The 12,995-nt window shown below is 38.6% G+C and overlaps 1 protein-coding gene and 1 pseudogene across 1 annotated transcript; one reads left to right on the plus strand and one right to left on the minus strand.

Moving 5' to 3' along the window:
• Positions 1-212: 212 nt before the first annotated feature.
• LOC139723471 (uncharacterized) lies at positions 213-3,123 on the minus strand (annotated as a pseudogene).
• Positions 3,124-6,519: 3,396 nt separating this feature from the next.
• On the plus strand, positions 6,520-11,908 carry LOC139723472 (HHIP-like protein 2). The gene is given in 7 exon segments (XM_071634716.1): positions 6,520-7,565; positions 8,185-8,249; positions 8,252-8,515; positions 9,818-9,947; positions 10,787-10,929; positions 11,245-11,326; positions 11,812-11,908. Coding segments are annotated over 7 exon segments (1,827 nt in total).
• The last annotated feature ends 1,087 nt before the right edge of the window (positions 11,909-12,995 follow it).

Here is a 12,995-nt window from a genome sequence, read left to right on the forward strand (position 1 = left end):
TTCCGGGGTATGAGAGTACAACACATAAATACAAGATATGGTTATAACAATATCAAAGAATACATGTTTATGATATATTACAATGATGTATATAAAATAGTCTATACCTACTAAACATCTATACAGTGATATATACAAATTGGCAAGCAAGGTTAACTAATCGTATGAACCATACGACCAAACAATCGTGACATACAACTACAAAATATGTACTAGAGATCGAGTATCACTGGATGCTTAATTTTTCTACCACTACGAGTTACAATATTTTCTTTCTTGACTACAGTACACTCAACTTGTTCAGGCTTCTGCAAATTTGCAAAATATGACATGATCAGCCTCACAAATAACACTAATCTTTTAAGCTGTCCTAAATGCGAGCATGAAAATAATCTGGACATAGACGTGTAATGAGCAAGGACGTTTAACCAAATAATGATTGCTTAAATATAACTGCCTTTCCTTTTCAAAGAAGGGGCATACGAAAACATAGTGAAATTCATCACCCGTTTCATGCCTATCACAACAAGGGCATTGAACATCCCTTTCATCAAATGACTGTACAAATCTTCTATTATTAACTGGCAACTGATTTGACCTACATCTAAAACGGCTCAATGAAATTCTATCCCTCTTACTCAACTGGACTAAATACCTTTCAAAGAGACTATTCGTCTTAAAAATCCTATAATTTAAACATACTCTATTTGACCAAACATTTGCCATCAAATCTTGTTTAGACATATCACTTAATCTCAGCTTCAAGGTACTCAATATCCACTTACTACTAAATCCTTCCCCTTTTCTTAACCATACAACACCAAGACCAGCATTGTTTAAAATTTCCTCAACATGAGATATCCACTTAGATACAAAAGTCGTGTCCTGTTGACTTATTAATCTTTGGAGTGTATGAAACCTGAATGAATATTTAGCAGAAGAACCCGTTATGATCCTCAGCCAAAAGCTAACCATACGATATTTAACAGTATTAGCCAGTCGTGTTCTCCCGGTTTCTGCATATACCATACAATCTGGTGTAAATTTATTTACACATAACAACGATTTCAAGAATTTCCTATGAAAAATTTCAATTTGACTCAAATCCTCAAAACCCCAAACTTCACACCCGTATACAATAATATTGGTAACACTAACTGATCAAACAGTTCGCATTGAATATCCACAGGAAGCTTGAGTTTCTGAACCTTTAGTGACATAGAAAAAAGTGCTTTCCTTGCCTGTGTCACCTGTTTAGAAATAGCCTTCTTAAAAATTCCATTGTAATTAAATTGAATACCTAAATAAACAAAATCATCCACTACATCAAGTTTGTCTTCATCAAAACTGAACAATGGAAAGTTACGTACTTTGCCTCTTGAGAAAATCAGGACTTTAGTTTTTGTAGTATTGACACTTAACTTCCAATCTATACAATACGCATGCAATATAGTGGAAATACAATGTATATTAAAGTGTAAATGCGCTGCGCCGGAGGAGCAAATACGAATATACCTCACCAAAAACTTCATCCTATTAAACTAAAGGTCAATATTGTCATGATTCCGGGCATTACGAAAATTGTAGTTTACGCAGTTATTACATTTGGTAACTCTACACAGTCCATGAATAATTTATGAATCAAGTTTATAACTATGGTTATAATCAAAAGTCTACAAGACAAATCAATCCTTCGCTGTTTGCTTTTAATCATCATTTTTATTCTAATTTTTAGTTGTTTATGCGTATGTACCACTTAATTGTTAGGCATGCCCAGAGAGATTGTGCTATACATTTTTTCTTTTAGGGGTGGGGGGGGGGGGGGTCCGATAAAAGCTGTGTGCTTTTTGGTCATTTCCGTATATGAATATTCATCGTGTGTAGTGGGTGAAGGAAATTGATATTACTTTGAATTGTGAGTTTGATCTCTGAATGAAACCTTCCCACGGTGAGCAGTGAGCAGGGCCGGCGGAGCGTTTTCAAAAGTGGGGGGGGGGGGGGGGGGCACTTCCGCACTTCCGGGGTTTAAAAAAAAAAGGGGGGGTCAAAATGGTATATCACCTATGTATTCCTCTGTGTGGTGCAAAAAAAAGTGCCCCCCCCCCCGGTTCCGCTGGCCATGGTGAGTTATTGCAAAGGCTGATTAGAATCTTCACCCATCAGGAAAGAAGAAGAAGAAAAAAAAGGTGAAGACCAATCCAATCGCCGGGTATACTAAGATAGTTAGGGTCGCTTATTTTCAAACTACGATTGATGATTTTTAGTTTTTGCTCTCTCTTTCTTATATAATCAAAATTTTACCAAAATCCAGTTTGGTGATAACTACGGAAGACTCTCGTCACATGTAAGTGCAGGCAGGAGCTAAAAGAGGGATGGGCGTGGTCGGCATTTTAGACCTGGTATCAGCGTTTTTACCAAAACTCAACTTATCTATAATTCTATAGGCTTAACACGCCGGAATACTAGGTGAAATCTGGGAGGTTTTGTCTCACCTCCCTGGTGAAATAAGGGTTCTCAGAAGACTCAGAGGGGACTCGATCGACCGAATGTAATCGCAGTCTCTTCCATAGCACATTGTAATTGGCAGGCTATAAAGAACATTCCTTGAAATTGATCCGGAATTTTCACCGCAGTAATGATATACTGTATTAATCTTACTTTCACATATCATGAGAATCCTCATTGTATTTTACAGTTCAACTGGTCTAATATTGTTAGTGAACATCCGACATCGAATGTTAAATCATCTGAATTATGTGTCAGTGTATCAACGTCCGATTCATATCTATAAAACAGCGCAGCTCACCTGTGGAAATTTTAGAAATTTAGGGAATTTCGCAAATAACAATTATTCTGCATGCAGAGTAAAAGCCTGCTGATGCTAATATCTAAAACTTGTATCTATGACGTTCGCAGACGAACATAATTTCCTCACATGTTACGGAAATATATATATTTTTTGTTGGGTCTATACATCCGCACTCGCTATAAACAGCTTTAGAGCTTCACGGAAGAGAGAAAAGAAAGAAAAACCTATTTATTCGTGCGTGCAAATCAATGATAGGGCCTATACCACAAACTGAACATCGAAGGCAAACTGTCGGCCTGTCTCTGCTGTGTCATGGTTCCAGTGCACTGCAGTTGCTGGTGCATTGTTTGTCGTGATCACAGAACGTATCTGCTCGCAGAAACAGCCTTCCTTTTTACATTGTCTACAATCGACAGTATACTGTAGTTACTGGCGGGGCTGGAAGTACGTTTGTGAATCCTGCACTAGCCAAAGTGCATTTATGGCAGCTGCTTTATTGCTGTGCATAGTACTTCTGAGGTAAGATTTTTGATTACGCTTTCAGTGAAGGTCTGATGCCGACGTTGAACGCTCAGGTCTCATAAGCAGGCATGATAGCCTTTAATTAGACCTAGGCCTATAGTCGGTGTTGCAAATTTCGCAGTGGTGGTACTGTTACATGTTCATCACAAGATAATGATGATGCATGCTAAACCAACTCAATTTGATTGCACTTCGCGGTCATCCTTTCGAAAGGCATGAGTTTTTGCTATCTATTTATGTTTCTATTTTGGAACATCATAATACAGTACCCTAAATTATAGAGAAACTTTGCCCTGAGCCCTTGGCACACCATGGTATGAAGTCTATTAGGGATCCTTGAGGTACTATTTACATATCTCTGCCTCGACATATTTATTATACACGAAAATGTGGACAGCGTCGTTCATGGATGTTTATATAGTTATAGGGTATATAGATCCTCATTGACCATACGGATCTTGTCTTCATTGACACTGTCCTCGTTATATTTTAGTCATGCTGATATGATATATGAGCTTGATGAACTAAAGGGACAGAGAAGTTGTATAAAATTGAGCAAACTTCTATAAGCCGGTCAGTATAGGTTGCATCAACTGTGGTGACATGCACAACGGCAGATTACATATATATATATATATATATATATATATATATATATATATATATATATTGTGTATATATATATATATATATACAATATATATATATATATATATATATATATATAAATATATATATATATTGTATTGATACAGATGTATACCAGTTCTTCTTATAATTACAATAAAATATACAGATAGATTATAGTTAGTACACATCGTAGTAATGAAGACAGCATGGTGAGATTCCTTTGACCGCCGTCTACCTTTTCTGTGGCCGTCATTTTTCAGTATATAAGCCTCTTTAAGTTCAGCCCACAAAGTTAGAAATGCGGCCTCATGAGATTAATGTTCAAAAGGCACAATTTTGGTCACCAAGCGCATTTAGGAACAAGAAACACTTCGATTTATGTGTGTGTTTGTGTGTTTTTTAATAGCATGTTATTATCGCAGTGTTTTGATGTACTGTATACTTCCACACTACATGGTGAGCAAGTTTGATGAGTAACCGTTGTCCTTGACGTAACCGTTGCGCCACAGTGGCGAAGAAAGAAAAAGCAAAAAACAAGAACACAAAAGGTTCAACGAGATGTCCAACAATGAGGAAGAGGAAATGACGCGCCAAATATTTGTTGCCAATGCTTTGCTGGCCCATGATTACACAGAGTGTAACGTCATGCTGATGCCTAAATGAATTAAAGGGGCAGAAATCGCTCATTCGCGAGTACTCCCTATAACCCGGTCTATACTCTCTCCATCTGTCACATCAAGGCTTTCGGAGATGATGATAAGCTAAATTTATAGTCACCCGTTGTATGCGAAAATGAGTCCGCAATAAGGAAAGTGATTATAATCTGTATTCTGAACTTAGAGGACAAGTTCACCTTCATAGACATGTGGGTTGAGTGAATGCAGCAATATTAGTAGAACACATCAACGAAAGTTTGGGGAAAATCCGACAATCCGTTCAAAAGTTATGAATTTTTGAGTCAGTCATGACTGGATGAAAAGACTTACTATATATAGCTTGTGGTGTCACATGACTATTGTGTACAACGATATAAAGAAAGAATAAAGGAAATTCAACATAAATTGCATTTTCTTGCATAACAAAAGAACACTCGACTTCTCTCTTTCAGAAGGCAAGGGGAATAATATTACCCTTATACGTCAGTAGCAAGTTGAAGGAATGTGCACTTTATTTAAAAAGTAAAGTTTTGTGAAATTGTCTTTTTACTTTCTTTATATCGTTGTGCGCATCTGATACACTGTAGTAGTCTTCTCATCCAGCAGTGATTGGGCAGATACTTAAAACATTCATAACTTTTGAATAGATTGTCCGATTTTCCTCAAACTTTCACTGGTGTGTTCTACTAATATTGCTGCATTCTCTCAATCCTTATGTATATGAAGGTGGACTTGTCCTTTAATCATTTGAACTGAATCCAAGCGTGAGATTCCCTTGTAGCCGATGGTACTATCGCAGTGACGAATGGGCAACTGTTTGCAATGAGCCTCGAGTGAAGCACGTATTTAATTCGTATGTCTGAATTACACATGGTATTGTCAATGTGATGCTATTTAGTCGGCATTTGTATAAAGTCTGCTTATATAAAACGTACAAAGATGACAAATTATACGACAGGGTGTCACGCGTAACATCAATCTAGTATACCCATGAAAATGTCAAAACAATAAAAGTCCATTTCTGTATATAATATACCTTAATGCGCTATTAAAGAGGACTCATGAGAGGATTCATGAGGAATGGTCAAGAAATGCTCATCCGATTTTTGCCATTTTTGTATCATTCTGTATAAATATGTTCCATAGGGAATATTTTTCTCTATCTTATGAAGTTCACTTTTTTTTGGGTTGGACTTCTTCTTTAAGAGCCTGGTGCCATAATTATTTGATATTACATAAAACGGTTGGTCTCCGTGAGTAATGATTTTATATAAGTAATCATATCGCTGTGTATAATAGAGTATGGTCTACTATGTTAAAGGGGTTGTATAGTATTGGTGGAGACGAGAATTGAGCTTTTAACTTTTTGTGAGATACGAAGAAACCACTCATGAAATAGTATATACAGAGCATACCATTTTAAGAGGAATTCAAAGTTTATTAGATTAAAATCGGTTTTGGAATTGCTGAGACATCCAAAAACAAAGTAAAACAAAGCGATCCTAATAAAAGATGGGTCCCGCTTTTTATTAGGAATGCTCTTTTTTGATATCTCAGCCATTTTAAACCGATTTTCATCAAATAAAATTAATGTTGTATATCCCTCTTGGAATTATTATGCTCTTTCATATTTCATGAGAGGTTTCGCATTATATCACCCAAAATATTAGAAACCTGAAGTTATGTCTCAACCAAAACTATATATGCTCCCTTTAAAGATATTGTACATAGCATACACAATACTATATAAGAAATAATCCTATAAGTGCATATCCTGTGTCGGTATGCAATGACTGCCTCTGTCATGCCTGATATGTACTGTAATAATACAAATGTGCAATGAAAAAATATTTTTCACATTTCTTATCTTTCAGGGCTAAAGAAACCTTTCCATGACCAGAAATGGCGGTCACTATAGCCTGGCTCATTCTAGTGCTCTGTTCCGTCACAATCCTGGGACATCCCCAGTGTTTGGACTTCTTCCCTCCATTTGAACTTAACGCAGAGAATGACCCCTTTTGCAGCAGCTATAAAGACTTTGGGTGTTGCACCTTATCACGAAATAACGAGATTGAGCAACTGTACAGATCGCTCAGGGATCAGTTTTCTAGAGATGTCTCATCGGAATGTGCAACGTTTCTCAAGGATGTACTGTGCCAGGAGTGTTCGCCATATGCAGCTCATCTGTACGATGCGGAAACAACACACCGCAAGACGCCTTTACCCGGACTGTGCGGGGAATATTGTTCATCTCTTTACCAGAAATGTTCCGTAATGATTCCACTGCTAACAGATAACGCAAGCCTCCTCGACGCATCCCGCCAGGGAGAGGCAGCATTTTGCAGTGCTGCACAAATCACTGATATGGACTACTGCTATCCAAACATCCTTGACGATTCATTTCTTAATGACGAGGCACGAAGGTATCAAACGGGTTCCGGGGAAGGGTGTGTCTGCTTCGAAGAATTTGCAAACGGGCTTCGTAACCCAGTCCTGGCAATTCATGCTAACGACAACACTCACCGGCTCTTCATCGCTGAACAGGTGGGTATAGTGCACGTGTTCTTGAGGAATAAAACCAGGATTAACCAGCCTTTCATGGACATTCAAGATGTGATTTTAACTTCGAGTAGAAGGGGAGACGAGAGGGGATTTCTTGGCCTTGCATTCCACCCAAGTTTTGTCGATAATAGAAGGTTGTATGTATATTATAACACCATGAGCTCTTCAACTCATGTGACCAGGATAAGCGAGTTCCAGGTGATGTCCGACGATCCAAACAGGGTTGACATGGCAACCGAAAGGGTCATCCTGGACGTGGAGCAGCCAGCATCTAATCACAATGGGGGTCAGATACTCTTCGACGATCAAGGATACTTGTACGCTTTCTTAGGTGATGGTGGCAGAGGAGGTGATCCGTTTGGAGAACATGGAAATGGACAAAATCTGTGAGTTTATGGGTAAATGGAGTCATTCCCAAGGATTTAGTTGTCTGTTTGAAGAGAGTAACACATGTGCTAGAACTCAATGATACTTTGAGTGTTGATAGAATCAGGGAAACAATGTTGAGAAAGATGACAAAGCGAGTGCTATATCAAAAGAATGTCAGACAAAGGCATTCCTTGAAGCTGTTGAGGTTCTGATTCTTGATATCAGGAAGCATATATAAAATCAAAGAACTCAACCAGCTTATACTTGCATCATACTGTAGTCTGATACATTCCTTTCGTTCGTGTCATGGCTATTTAAAACTGGCCATATGAATGCATTTTGTATAATTATAAAATTAATGATGCGTGAATGGCCTTGCGTTGTTTACTCTCTCTTGATAATGGCGATAGAAAACGTGACTTATACTGAACAGTTCTGATACATAGCACTGAAAACCATTAATTTTTATTATCACTGCGATATTTTTATACCAGTGGTATGTATTTGCGGAACTATTACTAGATCAACATTATTTCTGTCATCACCATGGTGATGTGAGCAATCCCATGCAACTATCATTATCAAGGAGGTGAAAGTGTAAACCAGCGTCTGTATACTTGCGTTTTTTTATTGTAGGGAAAAGTTACTGGGATCTGTCATCAGAATAGACGTTGATCGTCAAGAGAATGGTCTCCAGTACGCCATCCGAGAGACAATCCCTACGTGAACCATTCCAGCAGTGAGAGGCGCCACGAGATCTTTGCTTACGGAGCCCGCAATATGTGGCGGTGCTCGGTGGACAGGGGGGATCCCCAGACGGGCCATGGAAGGGGTCGTATCTTCTGCGGAGACGTAGGGCAGTCGAGTTATGAAGAGATTGACATAATCGTAAAAGGGGGCAACTACGGATGGCGGGGAAAGGAAGGATTTGCCTGCTACGACCAATCATTATGCAATGAGTTAGAAGGTAAGTCCCGGACGGTGAAAAATTGTACGGAAGAACTAGAGGGACGTATCTACAAAGAGAATAAACTCGTCATAATAATTATCTGAGTCTTGATGGTATAGCCAAGGAGTTAAATGACGGTAATGGTTACGCCTGATGACCCGATGCAGTAACGTTCAACAATCTTGACTGTATCATACCAATTCCAGAATACATTTGCAGCATGTATTTCAATCTCAACTATTTTTATGCGTACTTCTCAGGGGCCACCCTCCCACACCCTCCCCCCGTTCCCTAAGCTCGCTCGGGCTCGGTCGCTTCGCTCCCTGGCATAGTAACCACCGCCCTCCCAATATCACAAGATCATTATCCAGGCTACGCCGGTAAGTGTAAGCGGGGGTTTCAAGGCTTTATAGGCAAATTGTTCAATAATAATCCACATCAAAATATCCTGCTACCTTAAACAAGTGGGGCCGTTTCAAGTCGATTAAAGACGGAAAACATGCATCAAATTGCACCATTTACAACATAAAAATGCAAAAAGTTCTCACCCGGGGAGGGGGAACACCACCCCCCCCCCCCTTCCCTCCGCTCGCTCGGGCTCGGTCGCTTGGCTCCCTCGCATAGTAGGCCTAACCGCCGCCCTCCTAAGATCAGAAGATCATTATCCAGGCTACGTCGGTGCGTCTAAGCGGGGGGGGGGGGGGGGGGGGGGTTGACCTTGATACCCCCCCCCCCGGGCTGCGCAGCCCCCCCAAACTGAAAAACGTTCCGCGGCCCCTGCTTCTGGATCAAATCAAGAAATCAGGTAACATTAGTTGCACCCAGTATCACTCATAGGCCATCATTCATCGGTCGCTACAGGTCGTTATAGATGAAACCCGATACCACACACTAAGGTCTTTCGAAGTGTTGTGGAAATGTTAGATAGTGTATCCATTATGCAATGATAAGAACATTCTTGTGGTTTTAATGTTTTCTTGTGTGTGTGTGTGTGTGTGTGTGTGTGTATGTATGTATGTATGTGTATACATGACAGTTTAGTCAACAATGCCCTGCTGTAATGTCTTCGTAATCTGATTTTAGAACTGAAATTCCATTTTAAGAAAAATATGTAACAACCTTGCTTGGTTTTAATCACAGTTTAATAAACAAGATCAGCTCATTCTCCAACACTGTAACTTTAACTTGTTTCCACATATTGATATACGTACAAGGGCACAACAGATACCAAAGTATTTAGATATGAACTTTGACATTGTTTGTCTTTCTTTTTCTCTATCCCCCCCCCCCCCCCCCCCCCCGCTCTGACGCGTTTATCAGAGGATGAAGTTCTGCCAATTCATGCCTACCCACATTCAGTGGGGAAGTGCGTGATAGGCGGCTACGTCTATAGGGGCTGCCAATATCCCAATCTCCATGGGAAGTACATCTACGGAGACTACACATCAGGGTGTGTACTGTCAACTGGGTTCATACTAAGTTAGTTACGTAATGATGATAATATCAATGATAGCGGCATTGGGTAAAACATCTTGTATATAAAATAGTGGACGTATATAATAGGCACTCGGCAGGATTCGAACTCGGGACATCCGATTGAAAGTCAGCAGGAGTCTTATCTTCTGATGAGGCTCTGCGGGTGCCACCAAACCGCCACCATAAAATAATTTATTTTGGCGCCACGGCAGTGCATGGCGCCTCTTTCGGTGTTGATGTGTTTGAGAAAACGGAAAATCGTGATAGCGAACACAGATTGGTTGTTTTGCCTATACGCAGTCACCGATGTTTTTGTTTGTCGAGTTTGTATCATCTGACTAAAACTATGATAACTTGCTGTATCGTATGGTTACCAATGTATCTATCAGGTGCAAGTGTTTCTGTACTGTGTGTACTACTGTGTTTGTGTTTGAAAAGACTCAATAACTGATCGCGACCATTCTGAATGTCAAATTGACTTTTTAAACAGTGAAAAACGTCTAGTTACAAACAATGTTATGCTGTTTGTCAAGATCGAAATTATCGAATACTCTCATAACAGTAAATCGTAACTAGGATTTGAAAAAAAAATCTTATTGATTCTTGTATATACAAGCGCGTTTTGCGACATTCTAATGCTCATAGTTACAGTGACAGTCTCAGCAGTCAATATTTGTCAAAATCAGTCAAAATTCTGCACAGACAACAACATATCATCCGTGCCTGTATGCCTACTTGCTAATTTTAGTATTACTTTCACTGAAAGTAATAAACAATGCAATTTTTAACATTCTATGTTCTTGTTTTCAAAAGGAGACTCTTTGAGCTGACCGAAGATTTGACGTCAGGTGAATGGAATAATAAGGACTTATGTTTGGGCGACAACACAGTGTGTACTGGAAACATGTTGGGTACTTTCCCCAGAAATATCCTCTCTTTTGGAGAGGACGAAATGGGTAAGTTCATCTGAATTACTTTTGTGTGCTCGGTATTTTTATCTATCAGCGTTGGTCAATAACGTAAAGTGCACCAAGACGACACTCGGCAGTCGATTTCTAGAAAGAGCAAATATCTAACAGTTGAATATCACCTCTTTCCACCAGAAAGACACAGATCACTATCTACCTATCTACTTCCTACATAAAGTTTGTGATGGATGTAACATTGTAGTAATCGCGAAAAACGCGAAATGAGATTGGAAGTGCGGTCCTTGGGAATCCGAAATCGAAGAAAGTTTGTTCTACGTGTTTTTGTTTTTGTTTTCATCATAGGTGAGATCTATCTACTGTCAACTAGCTCTGCTCGTACAAACGTTGACGAAGGAAAGGTCTTCAGAATCATAGATCCTAGAAAGTGAGTATGTCTTCCTCCGTTTAGGGAAACAGCATAGAGTATATGAAAAAGTCAGTGAAATTAATATCACGTTACTGTGTTTTATTGAGAAAGAACATTGTCTCTACATTTGACATTGAAAAAGGGAAGCATGAATGACTTCAAGTATATATTATGTTTCCATGTGAAATAATTCAAGAAACATACAATACAAAAATACAGTACAATTCACATACTTCATGTACGTGTACATGCACAATCAGTGTGTAATACTGCTGACGAGAGAACAGAAGCACAACATACAAAGTTTTGTTTATTGGATACCTCTCCGAAATAGTCTTACAAAACTCTGCGTTCATTATACTTGTACTTTGACTATTTTCGCCTTTTACCTCATTATAAAATTATATAGGTATGCATTGATATAATTTTCTTTGTTGGTGATCTTTATTGAGTCTCTTTGTATGATTTGATGGTGTCCTGTATGTTTCTTTGCTAACTGTCAGACGGGGAAACCCCGAAGAGTGCCTAAATGATATCAGGGAAGTGCCTGTCTTCGGTCCGACAACGCCGTTCGAACCTACTCAAACAGGTACTGATTAAGACGAGCACACATTCACATGTGAACCGTCAAAGTTCAACTCATAGATTAAAGAGCTTTTTTTTTTTCATTTTGAAACGTATTCATTAATTCTTGTATGCAAATATTGGAAAACCAAAAAGAAGTTATTCCTTAATACTCGTATTCTTGTATATTATAACACTGGCTATAATATAGAATTTTCTTTTAAAGCAATAGTTCTCTTTTTAACTGTTTTTGATACATAGATACATGCCTTTCATCATGACGGTGATGTCTATTACCGTCAAGACGTAAGAAACAAATTTATTACTGTATCAGAGAAAAAGTACATTGTACAATTTTCCTGGAAACACGATCTTCACTCAATAGATATGAATCCATATGCATGTATACAACATGACTCCGAACTCTGAAAACTTGTACCATAAACAGCGTGAGTTAAGAATGCAGATGTATAATATCTTGCCCCGCATTCAAAAAGTCATGCGTATTATTCATTTCCATCAGCTCCTGTTATCACTTCGACTTCCTTTCATCTTATCTCAACTCCTGCAACAGGCAACTCAAACCACGTGACTCCGATGTCCTTGATGTGCGTTCTCTTTTTATTGGCATACATCGCAAATTGCGTATGACCTCGCATCAATTTATGATCTTCAAGTCATCTTTACCACGGAGCAGGGTATCATTTACATCAGTTGTCACTTCCGATAGGGTAATATTTTGCTGCATCTTTGGTATTCATTTACTGTTTGTTTGTGTGTTTGCATGCTTGTTTGTTTGTTTGTTTGTTTGTTTATATACAATTATTGTAAAGTGATGAAGGATTTTTGTTGGTCGTATAGTGGTGAACTTCGAAATATATGTATATACAGTGTATAGCATTTGCATCATGCGATCAGTCAGCGTTAAGCCCCTACACTGATATGATTTATAAAATTATAATTGCTGATTATCATAACACAGAAGAATCTGTTGGTAATAGTTGAAAATTCCCGTGCATTTATACTGTAATGTGATGATGGATAACTTCTATGTGTGAAGGTTTTCTAATTATTACCATTATACTATTATCATAATACTGTTTTCATTGCTTTTAATTGTCTT

This window comes from Diadema antillarum, unplaced genomic scaffold (genome assembly GCF_040938485.1).
Source record: "Diadema antillarum isolate AM-2024a unplaced genomic scaffold, OU_Dant_1.0 scf00000192, whole genome shotgun sequence".
Lineage (NCBI taxonomy): Eukaryota > Metazoa > Echinodermata > Echinoidea > Diadematoida > Diadematidae > Diadema > Diadema antillarum.